General features: G+C 45.2%; 1 protein-coding gene across 1 annotated transcript in view; it reads right to left on the bottom strand.

Moving 5' to 3' along the window:
- The window catches only part of Mcph1 (microcephalin 1), a 207893-nt gene that overhangs the window by 153601 nt on the left and 36740 nt on the right, over nucleotides 1–17552 (bottom strand). The window contains 1 exon segment of the mRNA XM_028882066.2: nucleotides 13377–13477. Coding sequence (XP_028737899.1) covers nucleotides 13377–13477 — 101 coding nt within the window.

The following is a 17552-nucleotide window of genomic DNA, read 5'->3' as shown; positions in this document are numbered from 1 at the left end:
TCTAACTTCAGCTCTACCACTGTCTGAAAACTGTTCAGTGATGTTTGAGATGAACTCACTCCCCATTCCCAGCACCTACTGCCTTAGTGACCAGGTCCATTGCATCCCCTCCGCCTCAGTAGTTACCAAATTCTCTTTTCTTTCCATCTCCTTCAACCCTTGGTACAAACCCTGATTTCTTTCACTCGACTCGGGGTAGAATGAGCCATCTCCCTGAGAGCTAAGGTCAAACTGGAGATGGACTTGGCAGCAGACTAAGCCAAACCACACATGGGCTTGGTTCTCCTAGGGCTGGTTATAGTGCTACACAATGCTTGGGCCACGCTTCTGTCCTATCAGAAGTTCCAGGCAACACCAACTTAGGGCTGTACTGTGCAACTCAAGTATTCTCTTCCTCCCTGGACCTAGCTGACTGCCTACCTGAGAACTCCATCCTGCCTGTCTTCTGAGACAACTTTTAGCTGAGTAAACAGTTCTCTCTTTCACTGTAACAGTTACTCTTTAAGGTCCCTAAAAAAAGGGATGCTTGCTCTGAGGTCTCAGGACAAATGGCTGAGGAACCGATTTATTGTATCAAAGTGGCCAGTCTACCACAGTCCCCACCTGTTACAGGGTCACTGCTGGCAACCCCCTCCCCGCCATACCCTAAACTCTTGAGTCCAGAGAGGGGCTGGGCTTCCCCTCTCCCCATTTCTGATTCCTGTCTAACCTCAGCCATTTTGGCTACATGGTCTTTTTCGGCCTCTTGGTCTCTTGGTTCCCAGGTACTTTCCTTGTTCCCCTCTTCCTCTCTTGTCCCCCTTCCCCCTTCTCATGGATCTGTTCAGTCTGGAACATTCCAGATGCCTCCGACACTGCTCTCCCTCATATCTACAATAAACCTTCTCCTCCAGCATACTTAGGAGCAGTCATGTACTTTTGTTGTGGTTGCTGGTTCTCGTTCACTGGCCACCACATCTCAACAGGTACATTTTTGTAGGGATGAGCTGTACTTACAGTTCTTAGGCGTCTGATTCTCACACTACACCCAGCCTTTCATCTCTCTCCCACACTGTAGGAGCAGACAGGCTAAGAGGGATGCATCAGCCTGCCCAGCTCTCTATTTTCCCTCCTCTTTGCTGCGCTGGCCCAAGTTCTCCTAGGCTCCCATAGATGTCCTGTCTCACCAAAGGGACGTCCAGCCCTTCCTGGGCTCTGAGCACTCTGTATCAGTGTGTCTGCTGTGTCACCTCAGTCTCCATAGGGCCAGCTGCCTCACAGCTGGCACAGTCTCCCATTCACTCTACCACATGATGTTTTAAATGCCTGGGAAGAAGACTGGGATAAAGACAGGGAACACACACAACAGGTCACCGCTAGCTCAGGAGGTCTTTTACTATGACTGTGACAATAGTGTAGTTGAATAAATGGCTTTTCAAGTGCTCTAATTCCAAGCTCCAAGTTAACTTTGGTCAGTTTTGAATAGAAATTTATCAGCAACGAGGAAACATGTGAGTAACTAATAGGTGCCCTTGGTTTCCCCTGACCCCTGAGGTGGAAGGTAAATCCTTAGTGCTGAAGACACCATGCACTTCAAACACAGGGCCCAGCTGCCCTGAGTCAGAAAGTGCTATGCCAACTTCCAAAGGAGGGAAGCAACAGCAGTTCTATCCATCTATGACACCTATGAACCACAACCATGACCAGCATGGCACCGTAACCCTGGCCTATGTAGGGCACAGTGATGGCACAGATACCTTGGCGGTAACAACAGCTCTCTAACTGAACTTAAGACCTGCTCAACAAGAGGAAAACCATGCTTGGAAATGGAAACTTAGTCAACTACCCAGGCTGGCGAAGTCATGGACTTGGGAGAAGAAGCTACAACCACTACCTCTTATCTAAGCCAGCGTAATTGCTAACTATGTTCTAAGTATTTGTTCTTACACCCCCAGGAAAGTGTATTCCTCACCCCAATCAAGGAACTTCTCTTTGCAACAGATGGAGACCATTACAGAAAACCAAACCAATCAAAATGCAGAGTTGTGGAACCCAGTCCCAATGGAGACATCCCCCAAACACTCCTATACCTAAGGCTTGAGGATCATTGTGAAAGAGGCAGTAGAAGGATTCTAGGAGCCAGAGGTTCTGGGAGTTTTCTGTGAGATCATGTCTCCTAGTAATACCAGAAGCTACACTGATAAAGTCTCCTCAACATGACTGCCTAAACATGAGCTGAACAAGGAGACCTTAACCCTACACAAAGAACTTACAGGCAATTAAGGGATGCTGAGAGTGGGAGAAATAGTGTTCTCCAGGGAAAAAGCACACCAATTGGTTATCCAGTACCAAATGGTCAACCCTGAAAACATACATACAAGTAACAGCATACAGAGTGAGCCAATTATACTTATGATATAAATACATATGAATGTAACAACCATTAATGAAATAAGAAAGCATTAATTTGAAAGAAAGTTAGGTGTGGGGGGTTATATGGGAGGTTTTGGAGGGAGGAAAGGGAAGAGAAAAGTGACAAAATTTATATTATTATCTCAAAATAAAATAATTTAAAAAATTATTGCAAATAAAAATTTTAAATTATGAAAACAATAATAAAAATTAATTAGAAACAGAAACATTTAATCACTGAGAAACACTATTACAGCTGTGCAGCCTTCAGGAATTAAATATTTAGTGAGCCAGTACAATACCCAAGCATAGAATGGGATAGACTTTAGTGAACAATCAGAATCCACCAATTATAAATACAATCCTGGCACAAAGGAAAGATAGGGAAGTACTTGGCTGCAGCAGGAATGGACAGTGACTAAATAAAGGCGCTAAGAGGTAAGAGCTGGGCAGAGGGGCTCCCCCCTCCCACAACTCTGAAGATGGAGGGCCAAACACACAAAATCCTATGTGAAAGAAGCAGCTCCTTTGGGAGAACTTCCCCAAGAGATCACTTTGGGGAACAAAACTACAAGAAGTTTTGTGGACTTGGTGGTGCCAGAAGGTGCTATTCAGGCTGTGGTGGGAGACAAGGAATCATGGGCCTTTCCCAGCTGAGGACTGCAAGCCCTGAACCACTGACCTGCCAGGCAAGGTGCTCCTGCTGGTGCAATATTGGCGACAGGGGCAGGATTGTTCTAAGGCCACCAACCACTTTCCAGCACCGGCTGCTCTTGCAGGGGACCCAAATCGGGTTTCTAGCACACAGAGGGCAGCTCACAACTGACTGTAACTCCAGTACTGGGGAGTCCAACACCCCTCTGGTCTCCATGGGTGGACATGAACACACATATACTCACATATAACTATATGCATGCATGCATGTGCGCGCGTGCGTGCATACACACACACACACACAAAGTACAAGGAGCCTGCCTCATGAGGACAGACTCAAGGAAGGCTGAAACCTTCATGTTATTATTTGCAATATAGTCATATAAAATTTAATTTTCCAACTCCTATATTGGCCACATCTCACAAGGCAAGGTATGTTTTGTAGAATGATGTTATAGAAGGCAAACAAACTTCTATTTCTAATTCTGTTACTCACTGGAAAAAGAACAGGTAAGACTGTGTCCTGAATAGAAGAGCACCGGCCATAACCATAGCCTCTGGCCCATGCAGTCAGTCACACAGAATCAACCGGAACTACGAAACGAACCCCACTGGGAAGGAACCCTAATGCATACACCGTGAACATGACTTTTAACTTAGGAAAAAGTACTTTTTGAAGTTTCTAAAGTGAATGTTCCAGAGAGTCGAGAGGGAGGGCGAGAGAAGAGGGAGGTTGGGAAGGAGAGAATGTGACATTTGGGAAACTGTGGTTTATTTTGTTTCGGTAAGATCAAAGGTAAGTCAAACCAAACAGATGCACTTGTTTTATTAGTGATAAAAGAGAAACATTTCAGGAATAAAACACTGTAAAATTGTTTGGGTTTAGGCATCAGCTTTCAGATAAACAGTAAAATTACTTTTCCTTAAAAATAAGTGAACTGGCTGGGCAGTGGTGGTGCCCGTCTTTAATCTCAGCACTTGGGAGATAGAGACAGATAGATGGATCTCTGTGAGTTCGAGGCCAGCCTGGTCTACAGGATGAGTTCCAGGAAAGCTAGAGCTGTTACACAGAGAAATCCTGTCTAGAAAAAAACAAACAAAAACACAACAGAGTGAACTGAGGAGATCATCCAAGCATTTTCAAAGATGACAGATCTTGTTCACTCCTGGTGTAAATCCATTGTAAGTACACGAGCACTGTCAGAATCATAAACCACTGTGACTACAGAGGAAACGAAAAGGGTAAATCAGCTATGACAAAGGACAGAGGCTGCCAAAACAACAACAAAAGACAATCCTTCCCCTAGAAAAGCGTTCCCGTCACTCCCTGGACTACGCCTTGTCCAGACGCCGGCACCTATACCATTCAAGTCTCTTCTGGAGGTTAGAGAAATGGCTGACACATGTCCTGCATTTCAAGTGTGTGGCATCCGTAGCAGCAGAGCCTTATGGGTAGCCAAGATGCCTTCCAAATACTCATTTTTTTTTTTATACCCTTAAGCTCGTGCTGCCCTCCCCTTTGGCCACAGAAGCCTGTTTTTTGCAACAAGTGACAGTTAATATAGAGACTCAGAACTGGTCAAAATGCTGAGAACAAACAGCTGTTGAGTGCTCATCTCTAAATGGGGCATCCATAACAACCCCAAGACCTGGGACATTATGGAAAAGGGGTTGGGAAACAGGAAGAGCAGGAGGACAGGAAGAGTCCTGTAAAACACTGTTGCTGGGTATGACGCAGCCAACGTAATCATGAGCACACAGTAGCTGTGGCCAGCTGCACAAGACCTGTACAAAATAAATAAGGCATGAAAGTATGAAGGGATTAGATGCAAGGGTCTACAGAGTAGGAGAGGGGTATGGGAGAGTAGGAGGTGAGTGAATTCACAATACACTGTATACACTTAAGCTATCAAAAAGTAAACAAGCATCAAAGGAATAACTTTATACTTAAAAACATAATGCATATCCAAGCAAACTGTCACTGATATCCGAATTATTTTTATAAAGATACAATCGGGGTTGGAGAGATGGCTCAAGGGTTTTCAGTACTTGCTGCTCTTCTAGGGGTCCCAAATTTGGTTCTCAGAACACCTATGGTAGCTGACAACGATCCCTAACTTCAGTTCCAGGGGACCCAACGACTTCTTCTGGCCTCCGAGGGCACTGCAGGCCCTACATACAGGTAGTACTCACATACACACACAGGTAAAACACGCACACACAATATAAGAATAAGTGAACCTTAAAGAGAGGATACAGAGGGCTGGAGAAATAACTCGGGGATTAAGAACAGTTGCTGCTCTTCCAGAGGAACTGAGTTTGGTTCCCAGTGTCTATACTGGGCAGCTCAGAACCACCTGTAAGTCCAGCCGGAGGGTACCCAACACCCTCTGACCTCTTTGGGAACTAATCCAAGTGTGTACATGTACACACTTACACATTTATATTATTTTTTAAAAAAGTTTACTGGAAGTGGAACCAGTCAAGAAAAATACAAAAAAATGGGAAAAAGAAACAATTCTATTAACACTGAAAAAGACTAGGTTTTTAAATACAAAACAGAAATATGGAGCAGATACATTTTAAAAAGAAAAACAGGATAATTCCACAAAAAATAAAACACTGTAATTTATAAAAACATACTTATTGAAAATCTAAAGATGAAGATCCCTCATCCCAAATTGCTCTAATCTGACAGTCAACAGACATGAGATTTTCTTGGACAGACATTGACATAAATCTCCACTTACATCCAAAAGCCACAAAAGCATGCCAAAAATTAAATTGAAATGCTTCTTAACTTAGTTTAACTGATATAATGCCTCATTGATTTGTAATTGGCAGCTTTTATATGTCACTCTCTATTTAATGTCTTTCCCTCTGTTATTTCTTTAAAAAAAAATAAGCAAAATAAAAAACGCAAATCACCCTGTATTATAAGTAATAACTCTGAATATCAAGAGAACAATACTATTTAAAAGGGTCAAAATGTTAGGGAATTAAGGAAAGACAAAGGAATAAAAACCCAGTGATGGAGAGAAAGTCTTTGTCTTGCCAGGGAGGAAGTACAGTCCTGCTTGGGAAAGCACCATGTCTGAAGTGAGATCTAGGCTTTCGGGCAGATGGGCAGAGGCCACGCTCCTCTGCTGTGTGTGGTGTTATGCAAGGCTCATAACTGAGGCAGCCCCACCCTTAGGTACACAAGGTCCAGGATTCTGGACACAACACGAAGTCGAGCGGCTCCACCTCCTGTGCTCTGCACACACGATGTTCCCCGAGGCTCCGAACTGAAGCAGCCCTTCCCTTAGGCACACAGCCATCTGATTTCCATGGCAACAGTGTGAGGTTTGCAGGCCTTGCCTTCCACTCTCCTTTCCTTACTTCACTCTTGGCTTCAACCTCAGGCTGTAGATGTTCCAGGGGACATGGCCAGCCCCTTCTTCCCAGGGGTATATCCACGAGAGAACACTTGTCCCAGGAACTTCACAGGAAGACTTCCCTCACATTATATGGGACAGAAGTGAGTCACCAACTCAGCACAAGAAAGAACATCATGAATGTGGTTAGCTCAGCTGGGTCACTGGGGGACAGAACGGACACAGTGTGGGGCACTTGGCAGGCATGGTTACCAGCATGGTGGTGACTCTCTGGAGAACAGGTGTGTACTCAGGGGGCAAAGGACTGAGTAGCAACCCACACAATCAGCTTCTTTACTCCCAGAGAATCCTTGAAATTGAAGGACTTGATATTTGTAAGCAGATTACTTGGGCTAACTATCATTTAGCTAACATCCCCCAAATAGTATATTTAATAAACTAGACCTTAGAAACCAGCAGTCACAGGTATGGGACAGGAAAGCTCCATTGGCATCTTGTCTAGGCTTAAGAGAATCACCATGGAAACACAATGCTAGGTGTGCCTGTGAAGGCATTTCCAGAAAGGTTTAACTACAGATGAGTGGCACCATCCCATGGGGTGGGGTCCTGGGTTGAATACAAAGGAGAAAGTGAGCTGAGTACCAGCATTCACCTGTTTCCTGACTGCAGATGCAATGAGACCAGTAGTCTAGAACGTCTGCCATCACAACTCAAAGCCACCACAGACTGTAAGTCAAAATAAACTCCGCCTTCTATGAGTTGCTTTGTAAGGCATTTTGTCACAGTGACCAAAAGTAACTAATACAACACATTCAGACAGGACTTGATGACTCAATCTTGCCCAGAGTCTTGACTGCCTACCAGACTCCTGGAACAGCTTCTCTCTCTGCCACACAGACTCTCAGTAGGAAGTGCACTGTCACCTTGGCCTCCAGCTGTGTGGCCCACTGAAGGCCTAGGGGAATCTGTCCAATAAGGCCCTCACTTCTATCATCTCCAGTCCAAATACATCTCCAGATTGTTCTTGCTGCTGGTTCTGAGACAGGGTTTCACCTAGCTCAGGCTAAACACATTCACATTGCTCTTCTTATTAGTAATTGGTTTGGTAGAGACTTCTCTCCAGTTCCCTACACAGCTTGAATTTGCTACATAGCTGAGGATGACCTTGAACTTCTGATCTTCCTGCCTCCCACTCCTGAATGCTGGATTACAGCCATGTGCACCACCACGGCTGTATTTGATGACTTCTGAGCAACACACTTCACAATGAATCCAAAGCTCTTTGAAGACTGCATTAAATATTTTCTATAGAACATGGGAGCAGACTGTTATTGTGGGCCACCAAGATGCCACCGGTTTCTGCATGGCTTCAGACAGCACCATCTGCTGAAGCCCACACCTGTCACAACGAGAGCCCAGCCCACCTCTCCCAGCTCTGGGTGTGGTTTGCCAGGAAGGGTTATCAAAGTAGCAGCAGATCACCAAACACCTGTTAGAAACCCACGCTCAGTCTCCCTAAGCCCATCTCCCAAAGGCTCTCAATGGACCCACCCTGAGATCGGCCCTATCTCAGTGCACCCAGCAGGAATCAACAGCAGGAAACTGTTTACGGGGACATTTATAAAATGTGTCATCTTAGAGGAAGTGTGACAATTCCCTGACTCTCTTAATAATAAATACTCATGTTGAATTTCCAAGAACAAAAACAAATATCACCTGTCATTTGGATGAATCACTGCTATTTCAACTTGAAAGTTAGGCTTGAAATCAAAGCTTCCACCATAATATCTAAAGGCATACAGCCAAAGTCCTGGAATTACAGTAAATGGAAAACCATTTATTCTATCATAACAATGAGAATCATGTCTGGAGGGCCTTTTTCATGGAGGGAAGAGTAGGCCTTAAGTCAGGAGTCAACTTCAGTGATGTACTGCAGCATGCAACCTTGAGGAGAGACTCCATCTTTCACTGACACAAAAGCCACCTCTCTAGGAGGGGAGCATCGACAAAAAGACAAAACCAAAAAACAACAAAAACACACACTATGTGGCAACGATTCCAATGGAGTGGGGACAGAGAGCACAAGAAATGACCGAAACATGCTGAGTCCAAATGAAAGATGAAAGAGGGGAAGGAGAGATGGCTCAGTGGTTAGGAGCACTGGCTGTTCTTCCAGACCATCCCCATTTGATTCCCAGCATCCACATGGCAGCTCAGAATCTAGAACTCCAGTTCAAGGAGATCTGGTGTCTGTTCTGGTCTTTGTGAGCACTGCTCACTATGGTACACAGACACACATAAAGGCAAAACATCCGCACATGAAACAAATGAAAGCATACAAGGGAGGGCTTGGGGGTGGCTCAGTGGGTACAGCACTGACTGTGCAAGCCTGAGAGCTGAGGTTTAGATCTGCAAACCTACGGGGTAGGTGTGGTAGCCGATCTACAATCCCAGTGCTTGGACGGTAGACACAGGGGATCCCTAGAGGAAGCTGGCTACCCAGATTGGGTATTTGGCCATATTTGCCAGCTCTGGATTCAACTGAGAGATCTGAGTTAATGAGTAAGGGGGAGAGCAACCAAGGGAGGCTCCCAGGTCCTACCTCAGGCCTCCATATGCATGCATACTCACACACGTGTACTCATACATATGTAAATATTCACACACACACACACACACACACACACACACACACACACACACACACACACACACAATATCCCTTATCCCATGGAGTGCTGTATCATGCAGAGTACTGCAAGACATCACAGAGCATGCCCCTATTGACTCATAGCCTAGTAAAGTTGGGAGAACAGCAATTATTAAAATACACGCAAGCTATTTGTTTCCTTGCTCATGTACAAGGCTTTTCAGGATGTAAGTATTCTGGGCCAGGGAGATGTCTGAGGTGGTAAAAAGACTTGCTGTGCAGCCTGACAACCCACACAGTAGAAGGAAGTCCTGCAGATGTCCTCTAATGTCCATATGGAAGCTGCAGCACACATGTGCATACGCACACACAATAATAATAATAATAATAATAATAATAATAATAATGCAAAATCTTTTTAAAATGCTGATAGAAATGTAAGCATTCTATCTGGTGTATGGTTTCTTTTAAAACAACAACAAAAACCTTGTCAAATAGGTGCGGTACATTGGTCCTCTGTTTCTCCCTAAGGCTTCGCATCTCTGAAAGCCATCTGCAAACCCTCTGTGCTCTGACCCACAGCTTGCCTTCCTGTGGAACAACCTGGATTGGCAGGCATAGCCCCAGAATGAGATTTTAAAAACTCAGCCACTGACCAAGAGCTATGCAGTTGATGATTCAGGTTAAATTTTTGTTGAGGATAATAATCTTTCAGACAACAACAAGCCCAGGAGTAACAGAACAAATGAAAAACCGTGGAGGAACAGAGTTCATGTACTTTTACGGAGTTCAAGCATGAAGCCTGCATTTAGCTTCCTCCGGTTCTATGCTCAAGAATCCTCAATGGTCAATTTCCCTGAGTAGTTCATATTCCTCCCTCCCTGGAATGATGCATAACTTTATCATCGCCTACAACTAAACATACTATAAACTAAGAGAGGAGAGCTGATAAACTGCTTAACCAAGTCCTCAGCATAAAAAGAGGAAAATTTATAAATATTTAGAATTGTCAATCTAAAAGAGACTGATTCTAGACTGATTTGTAAACATACTTTTCCTATTGAAAGTAGGTGTCTAATCAAAAACATTGTAATGGAAGCTATCATTTTGAGACGATAAACTCTTTACTGAATTGTATTTCTTCCCGCTAAAGAGAAACTCAGGAAAGATCACTGTTTTAAGGTGTCTATTGCCGTGATGAAACACCATAACAAAAAGCAACCTGGGGAGGAGAGGGTTTATTCCACCTTACAGCTTTTAAGTCCATCACTGGGCGAAGTCAAAGCAGGAACCTGGAGGCAGGAGCTGCTGCAGAGGCCATGGAGGGTGCTGCTTACCGGCTTGTTCCTCATGGCTTGCTCAGCCTGCTTTCTTATACAACTCAGGAAATGAAATGTGGAGCAATGTTGACTTTGTCCCCCACATGCAAGTGTACACATGTACACATATTTTCATCCCCTACAACCCGCCACCAACCAATCGATAAAAGTATATATATATAATATATAGACACACACACATACATCCTTTATAAAGTATATACATTCTTTTTAAAGTATGTATAAATATGGACATATATATATATATATATATACACATATATAGAGACACATATAATTAATGCCCACCATTTTAAGTCTTCTTTCTTAAAAAGACCATAAAAATTAACTCATAGTTTCCAGTAGTGATAGACTGAGTCCTGTAAATCTACCAACAAACTGGGATCAGTCAAAAAACTACAAGCTAGGAAAGGGCAAGCAATGTCTGTGACATCACTACCCCGGCAGCCAGCAGCAAGACCTGAACTGCTGACATGGCATCTGAGGTTCGCATTCCCTAGGACATTCAGACTACCTGACAGAGACCCAGCTCTTAACCAGTCCATCTCCTGACTGGACACCAAACCAACATGTTACTTGCTGTGGAATATAGAACTGAAAACTATGAGAAACTGTAGATAATAAAAACAGAAACAAGGGAAAGCAGAGGTGTCAGACACAGACTTCGAAATGAGCATGCACGGTCCAGAACTGAAAATGATAAAATTCAAATAAAGCTATAAGAACCCAAAAGGGCAATGAATGGTGAGGAACTTCAGTCTGTAGATTTAGCAACACAATGGACATATAGTCAACAAAAGGGGAGATAGAAACAAAACTGATTAAAAAATAAATAAACAAAGATACACGAGAGGCCAGGCTTGGCTGTGTATGTCTTTAACACCAGCACTCAGGAGGAGGAGGCAAGCATCTCTGAATTTGAAGCTAGCCTGGTCTACACAACAAGTTCCAGGCCAGCCAGGGCTACAGAGTGAAATTCTGTCTTACAAACAGATCCAAGACGAAAGAAACATCACAAGGTCTGAACTCCAGAAGCAATGGGTAACACACGGTAACACTGTACTTACTGCCAGCAATAAAGAGTTGAGAAAATGCACCAGGCGGTGGTGGCGCACGCCTTTAATCCCTGCACTCGGGAGGAGAGGCAGGAGGATCTCTGTGAGTTCGAAGCCAGTCTGGTCTACAGAGAGAGATCCAGGAAAGGTGCAAAGCTACACAGAGAAACCCTGTCTCGAAAAACCACAAAGAGTTGAGAAAATGGGCAGAAGCAGCAATAGCTGGTAATTTCCCAGAACAAATCAAAGATCAAACAAGAAGGCTCACAATAAATAAACACAGCACTCTGGAACAACTGTCACAGGGTACCTCATCTCCCTTGATGCTTAGATCTTGGGTCTTCTCAGGGCCCCCAGGACTGTTCTGCGTCCCTGGGGTCCACACTTGCCAGTCTCTGACTCCCTACCCTTCACCTCAAATCTCCATGTGACACAGGATTCAGCATTATCCACTCTGACTGGCCTGCCTCTGCAGGGCTGCTAGGATGGGACAATACCTACCCTTGCTGCTTGAGGGGTAGAAGATCATTAGTGCCCAGAGAAACATCTAGCTGTGTTCATCCCTACAGCAGAAGCATACATGAAAACACTGTACTCTGGCCACCAGGACTGTTGGTCTACATGTGCCACAATAATTAGCAGATGAAACCACCTTTTCTTTCTTTCTTTTCTGGTTTTTCAAGACAGGGTTTCCTTGTGCAGCTCTGGCTGCCCTGGATCTCCCTCTGTAGACTAGGCTGGCTTCAAAATCACAGAGATCCATCTGCCTCTGCCTCCCAAGTGCTAGGATTAAAGGTGTGCACCACCACCGCCCACTGAAACCCTCTTTTCAACATTAACATTCAGTCGCAAGATTTTCATTTCTTTGCAGCTCTGGAGATCAAACCCAGGGCCTCGCACATCCCAGACAGGCATACTGCTGAGCTACATCCCTGGCTCAATCACAAGATGTCACAAAGATAACACGAACAAGTTCCGTGCTTAGTAAAATGGAATCTTTTGGTTTGCACTGTACATAAAAACAAGGCCCTGTCAAAGTCTCAAATTTCAGTTTAATGTAGACTATCTTCAAATCTATTAAGGATCAAAACAATCTGGCAAAATTCTCCATTTCTGAGGGGAAAGGGGGAAATGACAGATACTAGCTTAACCTGGAGATGACTCAAATGAGGAAGCTGTACTTAATTTACCAATCTAATTCTACAATCCTACAGTCAGCTTTCAGTATCCAAACCGAACCCAGTGTTTTTGTTGACTCATAACAATACCAGATGCCAAACAAGCTCCCATCCCCACCCTACATAAATGATCTCGATGTGCTGGGAAGCTGAAAGAGAAACCACACATCAAGAAATTTCTATCGTTCTTCAAAACCACAAAGTGACAAAAGCACGGCCGTTGTCCTCGCCATACCTCTATCTAAACCAGGACTTCTAGCAACGCCTAAGCGATGGAGCCTCTGCAGCCATCTTCCTGGCCTATCAGGAAGGTCTCGCCTTACCATACCGACTTCAAGTTCACCATATGCTCCACGAGCTTTATGACTACTGGTCTTAGGGTTTTATGTTAGGCCTTGATTTATTCACAAATGAAGGACATCTGAGCACTTTACTCCTATCTAGTGAATATTTTGCAAATTAGCACAGAGCAAGACACCGGCCCCCATGGTGCCTGAGAGCGGCAGGAGGCTTGTTCACGGCCAGGCACGTGGTGGTAAAGTCACATGAGGACTCGAGGTTTGTGGATGCCAACACTTCATCCTGGAGGGCTTCAGACCTCTCAGTGTTATACCCAAACTGCCCACATTCACCTGTAATTAATTTCGTAAACAAAAACACGGTACATGGAGTAATCATTATGACATCTGAGCATGGGAAGGTTGGAATTGTATTTCTATCTATCTACTGACCTTCTGTCCTTTGTCACATTTCTTTGCTTTCTGTCGAGGTCTGACAAGGCCTGTGCAAGAGCTGTCTGAAGTTTCAGGCTTCACTGGTCCATTTTTAACACCTGAAACCAAGTGGAGTGAAGGTTAGTTAGAAATAACATGGATTGAATGCAAATGTAAGTTAGGCACAACAAAAATTAAGCGTTCTGTTTATGCCGAATGGGAACAGAATACTGCAGACTCTGCCAATCACCACCATACCCACCTAACTCTTTTAAGATCTAGTTAGAGACAGAGCTGGGGAGACAACTCAATGGATAACGCACTTTCCACACAAGTCTAAGGACCAGGGTCTGGATCCCCAAATCCACATAAACACCATGTGAGTGTGGCACCTGTTAGTAATTCAAGTACTTGGAAGGTTGAAACAGGAGGATCCCAGAGCAAGCTCACTAGCCAGACTACCCATATTGTCTGTCTGTCTGTCTGTGTTTTAATTAAACCTTAAAACTTGCAAATAATAAAAGCATCACACACCAGAATTAACCAGACCTAAACTCTCTACAGCTTAAAGACAAGCCTCATAGGTGAGCACTGGGTTCAACTGTGAGACATTGCTTCAAAGACTAAGACAAAGAGCAATGGCAGATACCATGTACGTGTGCTTCCACACATATGTCCATGCACAGACACCACATTCATATACAAGCTCTAAAAATTAAAAAAAAAAAAATCTATTTAGAGTTAGCAGGCAAGTCCCTGCAAACATCCCAGCAAATTTCCAAGGTTGGTCAGTGCTTCACCATACCTGCGTGTTTGTGCCTATGTTCTTTAGGCACCATCCAAAACAACTCTAAATTACCAAGTAATAAAAACCAGTTTCTCAGAGAAGACGCCTGTTAGATGCAATCGGTTATTACAAAATAATAAAACCCAGCACTAGACTTAGTTCTTCTAGATTAGTCTTCAGTACAAAGCTCCAGGTTTTAATCTGCACATATTTGATTTTACGCCCTACTAGATTTTCACATTAAACCAACTTCTTGCCACAAAGGCCCACAAGAAAATCCAGTGCGCTCCCTGTGGCTCTGTGGGATGACAGCTGCAGAGAATGGAGAGGATGCGAGTTGACCCTTACAGGTGCGGCCTTACATGAGCTCTCTGTTCTTATTCTTCTCCAGGAGTCTGCTTACTAAGATTAGCTGGGCTTTTTAAGGAGAACATACATGGGGCACACGTGAGCCACACTTACAATCTTGGCAGGCAGCAGCTGTAGCAGGTGATGGCAGCTGAACTGCACATCCTACCTGAACCCTGGTCCATGGGCAAGCACAGGGTGAGGCTGCCACTGCAGATGGCCCAGTACAGAAGACAATGTCCAATGCACACGCTAGGCACACACATAAATATGTTCCAAGGCAAAATAATAAAAGCACTTGCAGAAACTAAAGGGTATGCAGAACAAAGTCTACCTTGCAGATAGGACGGTATGATAAAACCCACAGGGACCCGTGTTTGAGGAGTCACACTTGAAAACTTCCATTCATGCTTTGAAATCACAATTCTGGGCCACAACCTGTGGCCTTGCTGGTGTCCAGGGGCCATGCCGCTGCCGGAACCATCCTGATCTGAGTGGCCCGGACTATCACTTGGAGCTAGGATGTCAACCAGGCTGAGCTGCTGCCTGAGGCCATGTCTGGGTCTGTGGCTCAGCAGCTGGGTCTGTGTTGAAGTCTGTGGCCAAGGTTGGCACTAGGGCCCGTACAGAGGCCAGGGATCTGGGCCAGAGCCTACAGCTTGGAGTCTGGAGGCCATGTCACAGCAGGGGCCATACAGATATGGGAGGCCTGTGCTGCCACCCAGAGCCACGGTGTCATCCAGGCCCTGGCCACTACTGAAGGCCATGCATGTCTGGGTCTATGGCTTTATAGAGGCCAGGGTCTGGATTGACCTACGTGGCTCCTGTTGCCACCTAGTACCATAAAGGTTGCCCAGGGTCAGATCAGCCGCCTGAGTCCAGTTTGGTGTCCGAGGACCAGGATGCATCCAGATCTGAGTGGCCTGTGCTGCTACTCAACATCATGGTGACATCTAGGCCAGAGCTGCAGCTGAGGGCCATGTCAGGGTCCATGGCCCTACTGCAGCCAGGGTCTGTGCTGATGTTCAGTGATCCTGTTACTATCGAAGGCTGTGCAGACACCAGAGATAGAGGGCCATGTTGATGTCTCAGGGCCATGTTGCCACTGAGGCAGTGGTGCATCCAGACCCAGCTGTTGACGAGGACCATGTTGGGGTCCATCGTCCTGCCACAGCTGGGTTCTGTGCTGAAGTGCATGTCATGCATTGCCACCAAAGGTCACACAGAGGCCTAGAGTTGGGGTCACAATCTGAGGCTTTGGTGGTATCTGGCAGCCATATAGCTAGAATCATTCCTACCTGAGTAGCAGCCACTCCTTCCACCCAGAGCCAAGATGTCTTCTGGGCCCAAGATGCTGCCAAGGGCCACGCCTGGGTCCAGCTGCAGCTGGGGTCTGTGTTAATGTCTGTGGCCTGTGTCACCTCAGGAGGCCTTAGGAACCATGGGAAATGAAATCAGAAGGCCATGCTGAGCCAGCCCCACCCTTCACTGGCCCTGAGAGAGCTGGCATTGCCTCTCGCTGGACACTATAACAAGAGAGATGGCTTCCACCCCTCACCTGTGGTGAGGGCATGCATGTAGGGGAGTTAACTCTGCCCCCTTACCCAAGATGGGTGGCCACAGTGGCCTGAACCGACTAGCTTGGCTACCACCAGGCCCACAGCCGGGCCTTGGGTTGACCCACCCTAGCATCTATCCCATCTAGGACTTGCTAGAGCTTGTGAAGGGACTTGTCCTATGGACCAGTCATCCCCAAGACTTGGGTGGCCACAGGATATCCCAGAGGAGTTCTGGTGAGGATCCACTGAGGATGGTGTACCAGAAACCACAGGTCTTGAACCAGACCAGTGACTCATCGCAATGAACATTTGCTAGTAAAGCTGATAGGACAGAGGGGTCTACTGTCTGACACACTGAAGCCCCAGTGCCACCAGGACAAATGAAGAGGTAATGGAGAGGCAGGAAAGGAGGAGAAGAAAAGAGATTTTCATGTTGTTTTTGTTTTGTTTTGGGGGGATGCAGCAGGGGAGAGGAGTATGGGGGAACCATGAGGTGAGCAGAATTGGGGTACATGATGTGAAACTCCCAAAGAGTCAATAAAGAAGTTAAATTAAAACAACAACAAAACCAAACCAGAATTCCATCTAAATAAAAATAAGGGGCAGCAAGATGGCTTGGTGAGTAAAGGATCCTGAGTCCAATTCCCAAACCCTATGTGGTAGAAGGCAAGAACTAACGCCTTCAAGTTGTCTTGATGTGTGCGTGCGTGCGCACGCACACGCACACACACACACACACACACACACACACACACACACCGGTGCACAATGCACACCCCCAATAAATAATCGTAAAAATGAATCAGTAAACTTAAAAAAAATAATAATAGTTAAGGGTTTTCTGGAATTCAAACTAGCTGTTATTTGTATCCTGGGCCCTAGAAATATTTTAAGGTCAACATTCTTTGCCTATAAATATCTAAATTGGGTCCCTTTGGAGACAAACCAATTACACACTAATCCTCTTCCTTTTCAGCCATCTTTTAAATGTCATGATTCCTTCAATCCTGGATAACTGCCCACCCACTGAAGCCCTCAATTGCTAAAAGAGGGGAATGGACTGTAGCAGGCAGGTAAAGGGTTAATGAATCTGCTGTAAGTGGCAGCACTTTCTCACTCTGGGATACCAACATTCCTATATTGCCTCCTAATGCGTTTAGCAATCTTTAAAATAAAAAAAAAAAAATCTCTCAGCTCCTAACACGCAAACACGACATAATTTGTTTTTAACCATCTTTTAAATCTGAGATTAAAAGTAGTTAAGGAATAGAATATCCATAAGGACAGAGGACCTTGAGTCATAGCATGAAGCAAGCAAACAGCTTTCAATTACTTATCACTCACATGCTCTGCCGTAGGAGGTTGCTCACATTTTCTCTAAGGTCACCAGGCAACCAAAAGCAGCTGAGCTGGCTGTGGGGCCAACCTGGTCCCACCTCCAGTCTCCCAGGCACCCTCCCCGGGGCTATACGTCTGCTCCTGCACTGCTTTCACGGGTTG

This window comes from Peromyscus leucopus, chromosome 17, assembly GCF_004664715.2.
Source record: "Peromyscus leucopus breed LL Stock chromosome 17, UCI_PerLeu_2.1, whole genome shotgun sequence".
NCBI lineage: Eukaryota > Metazoa > Chordata > Mammalia > Rodentia > Cricetidae > Peromyscus > Peromyscus leucopus.
Note: the sequence above shows the minus strand (reverse complement) of the source record. Positions and strands in the feature narration are given on the sequence as shown.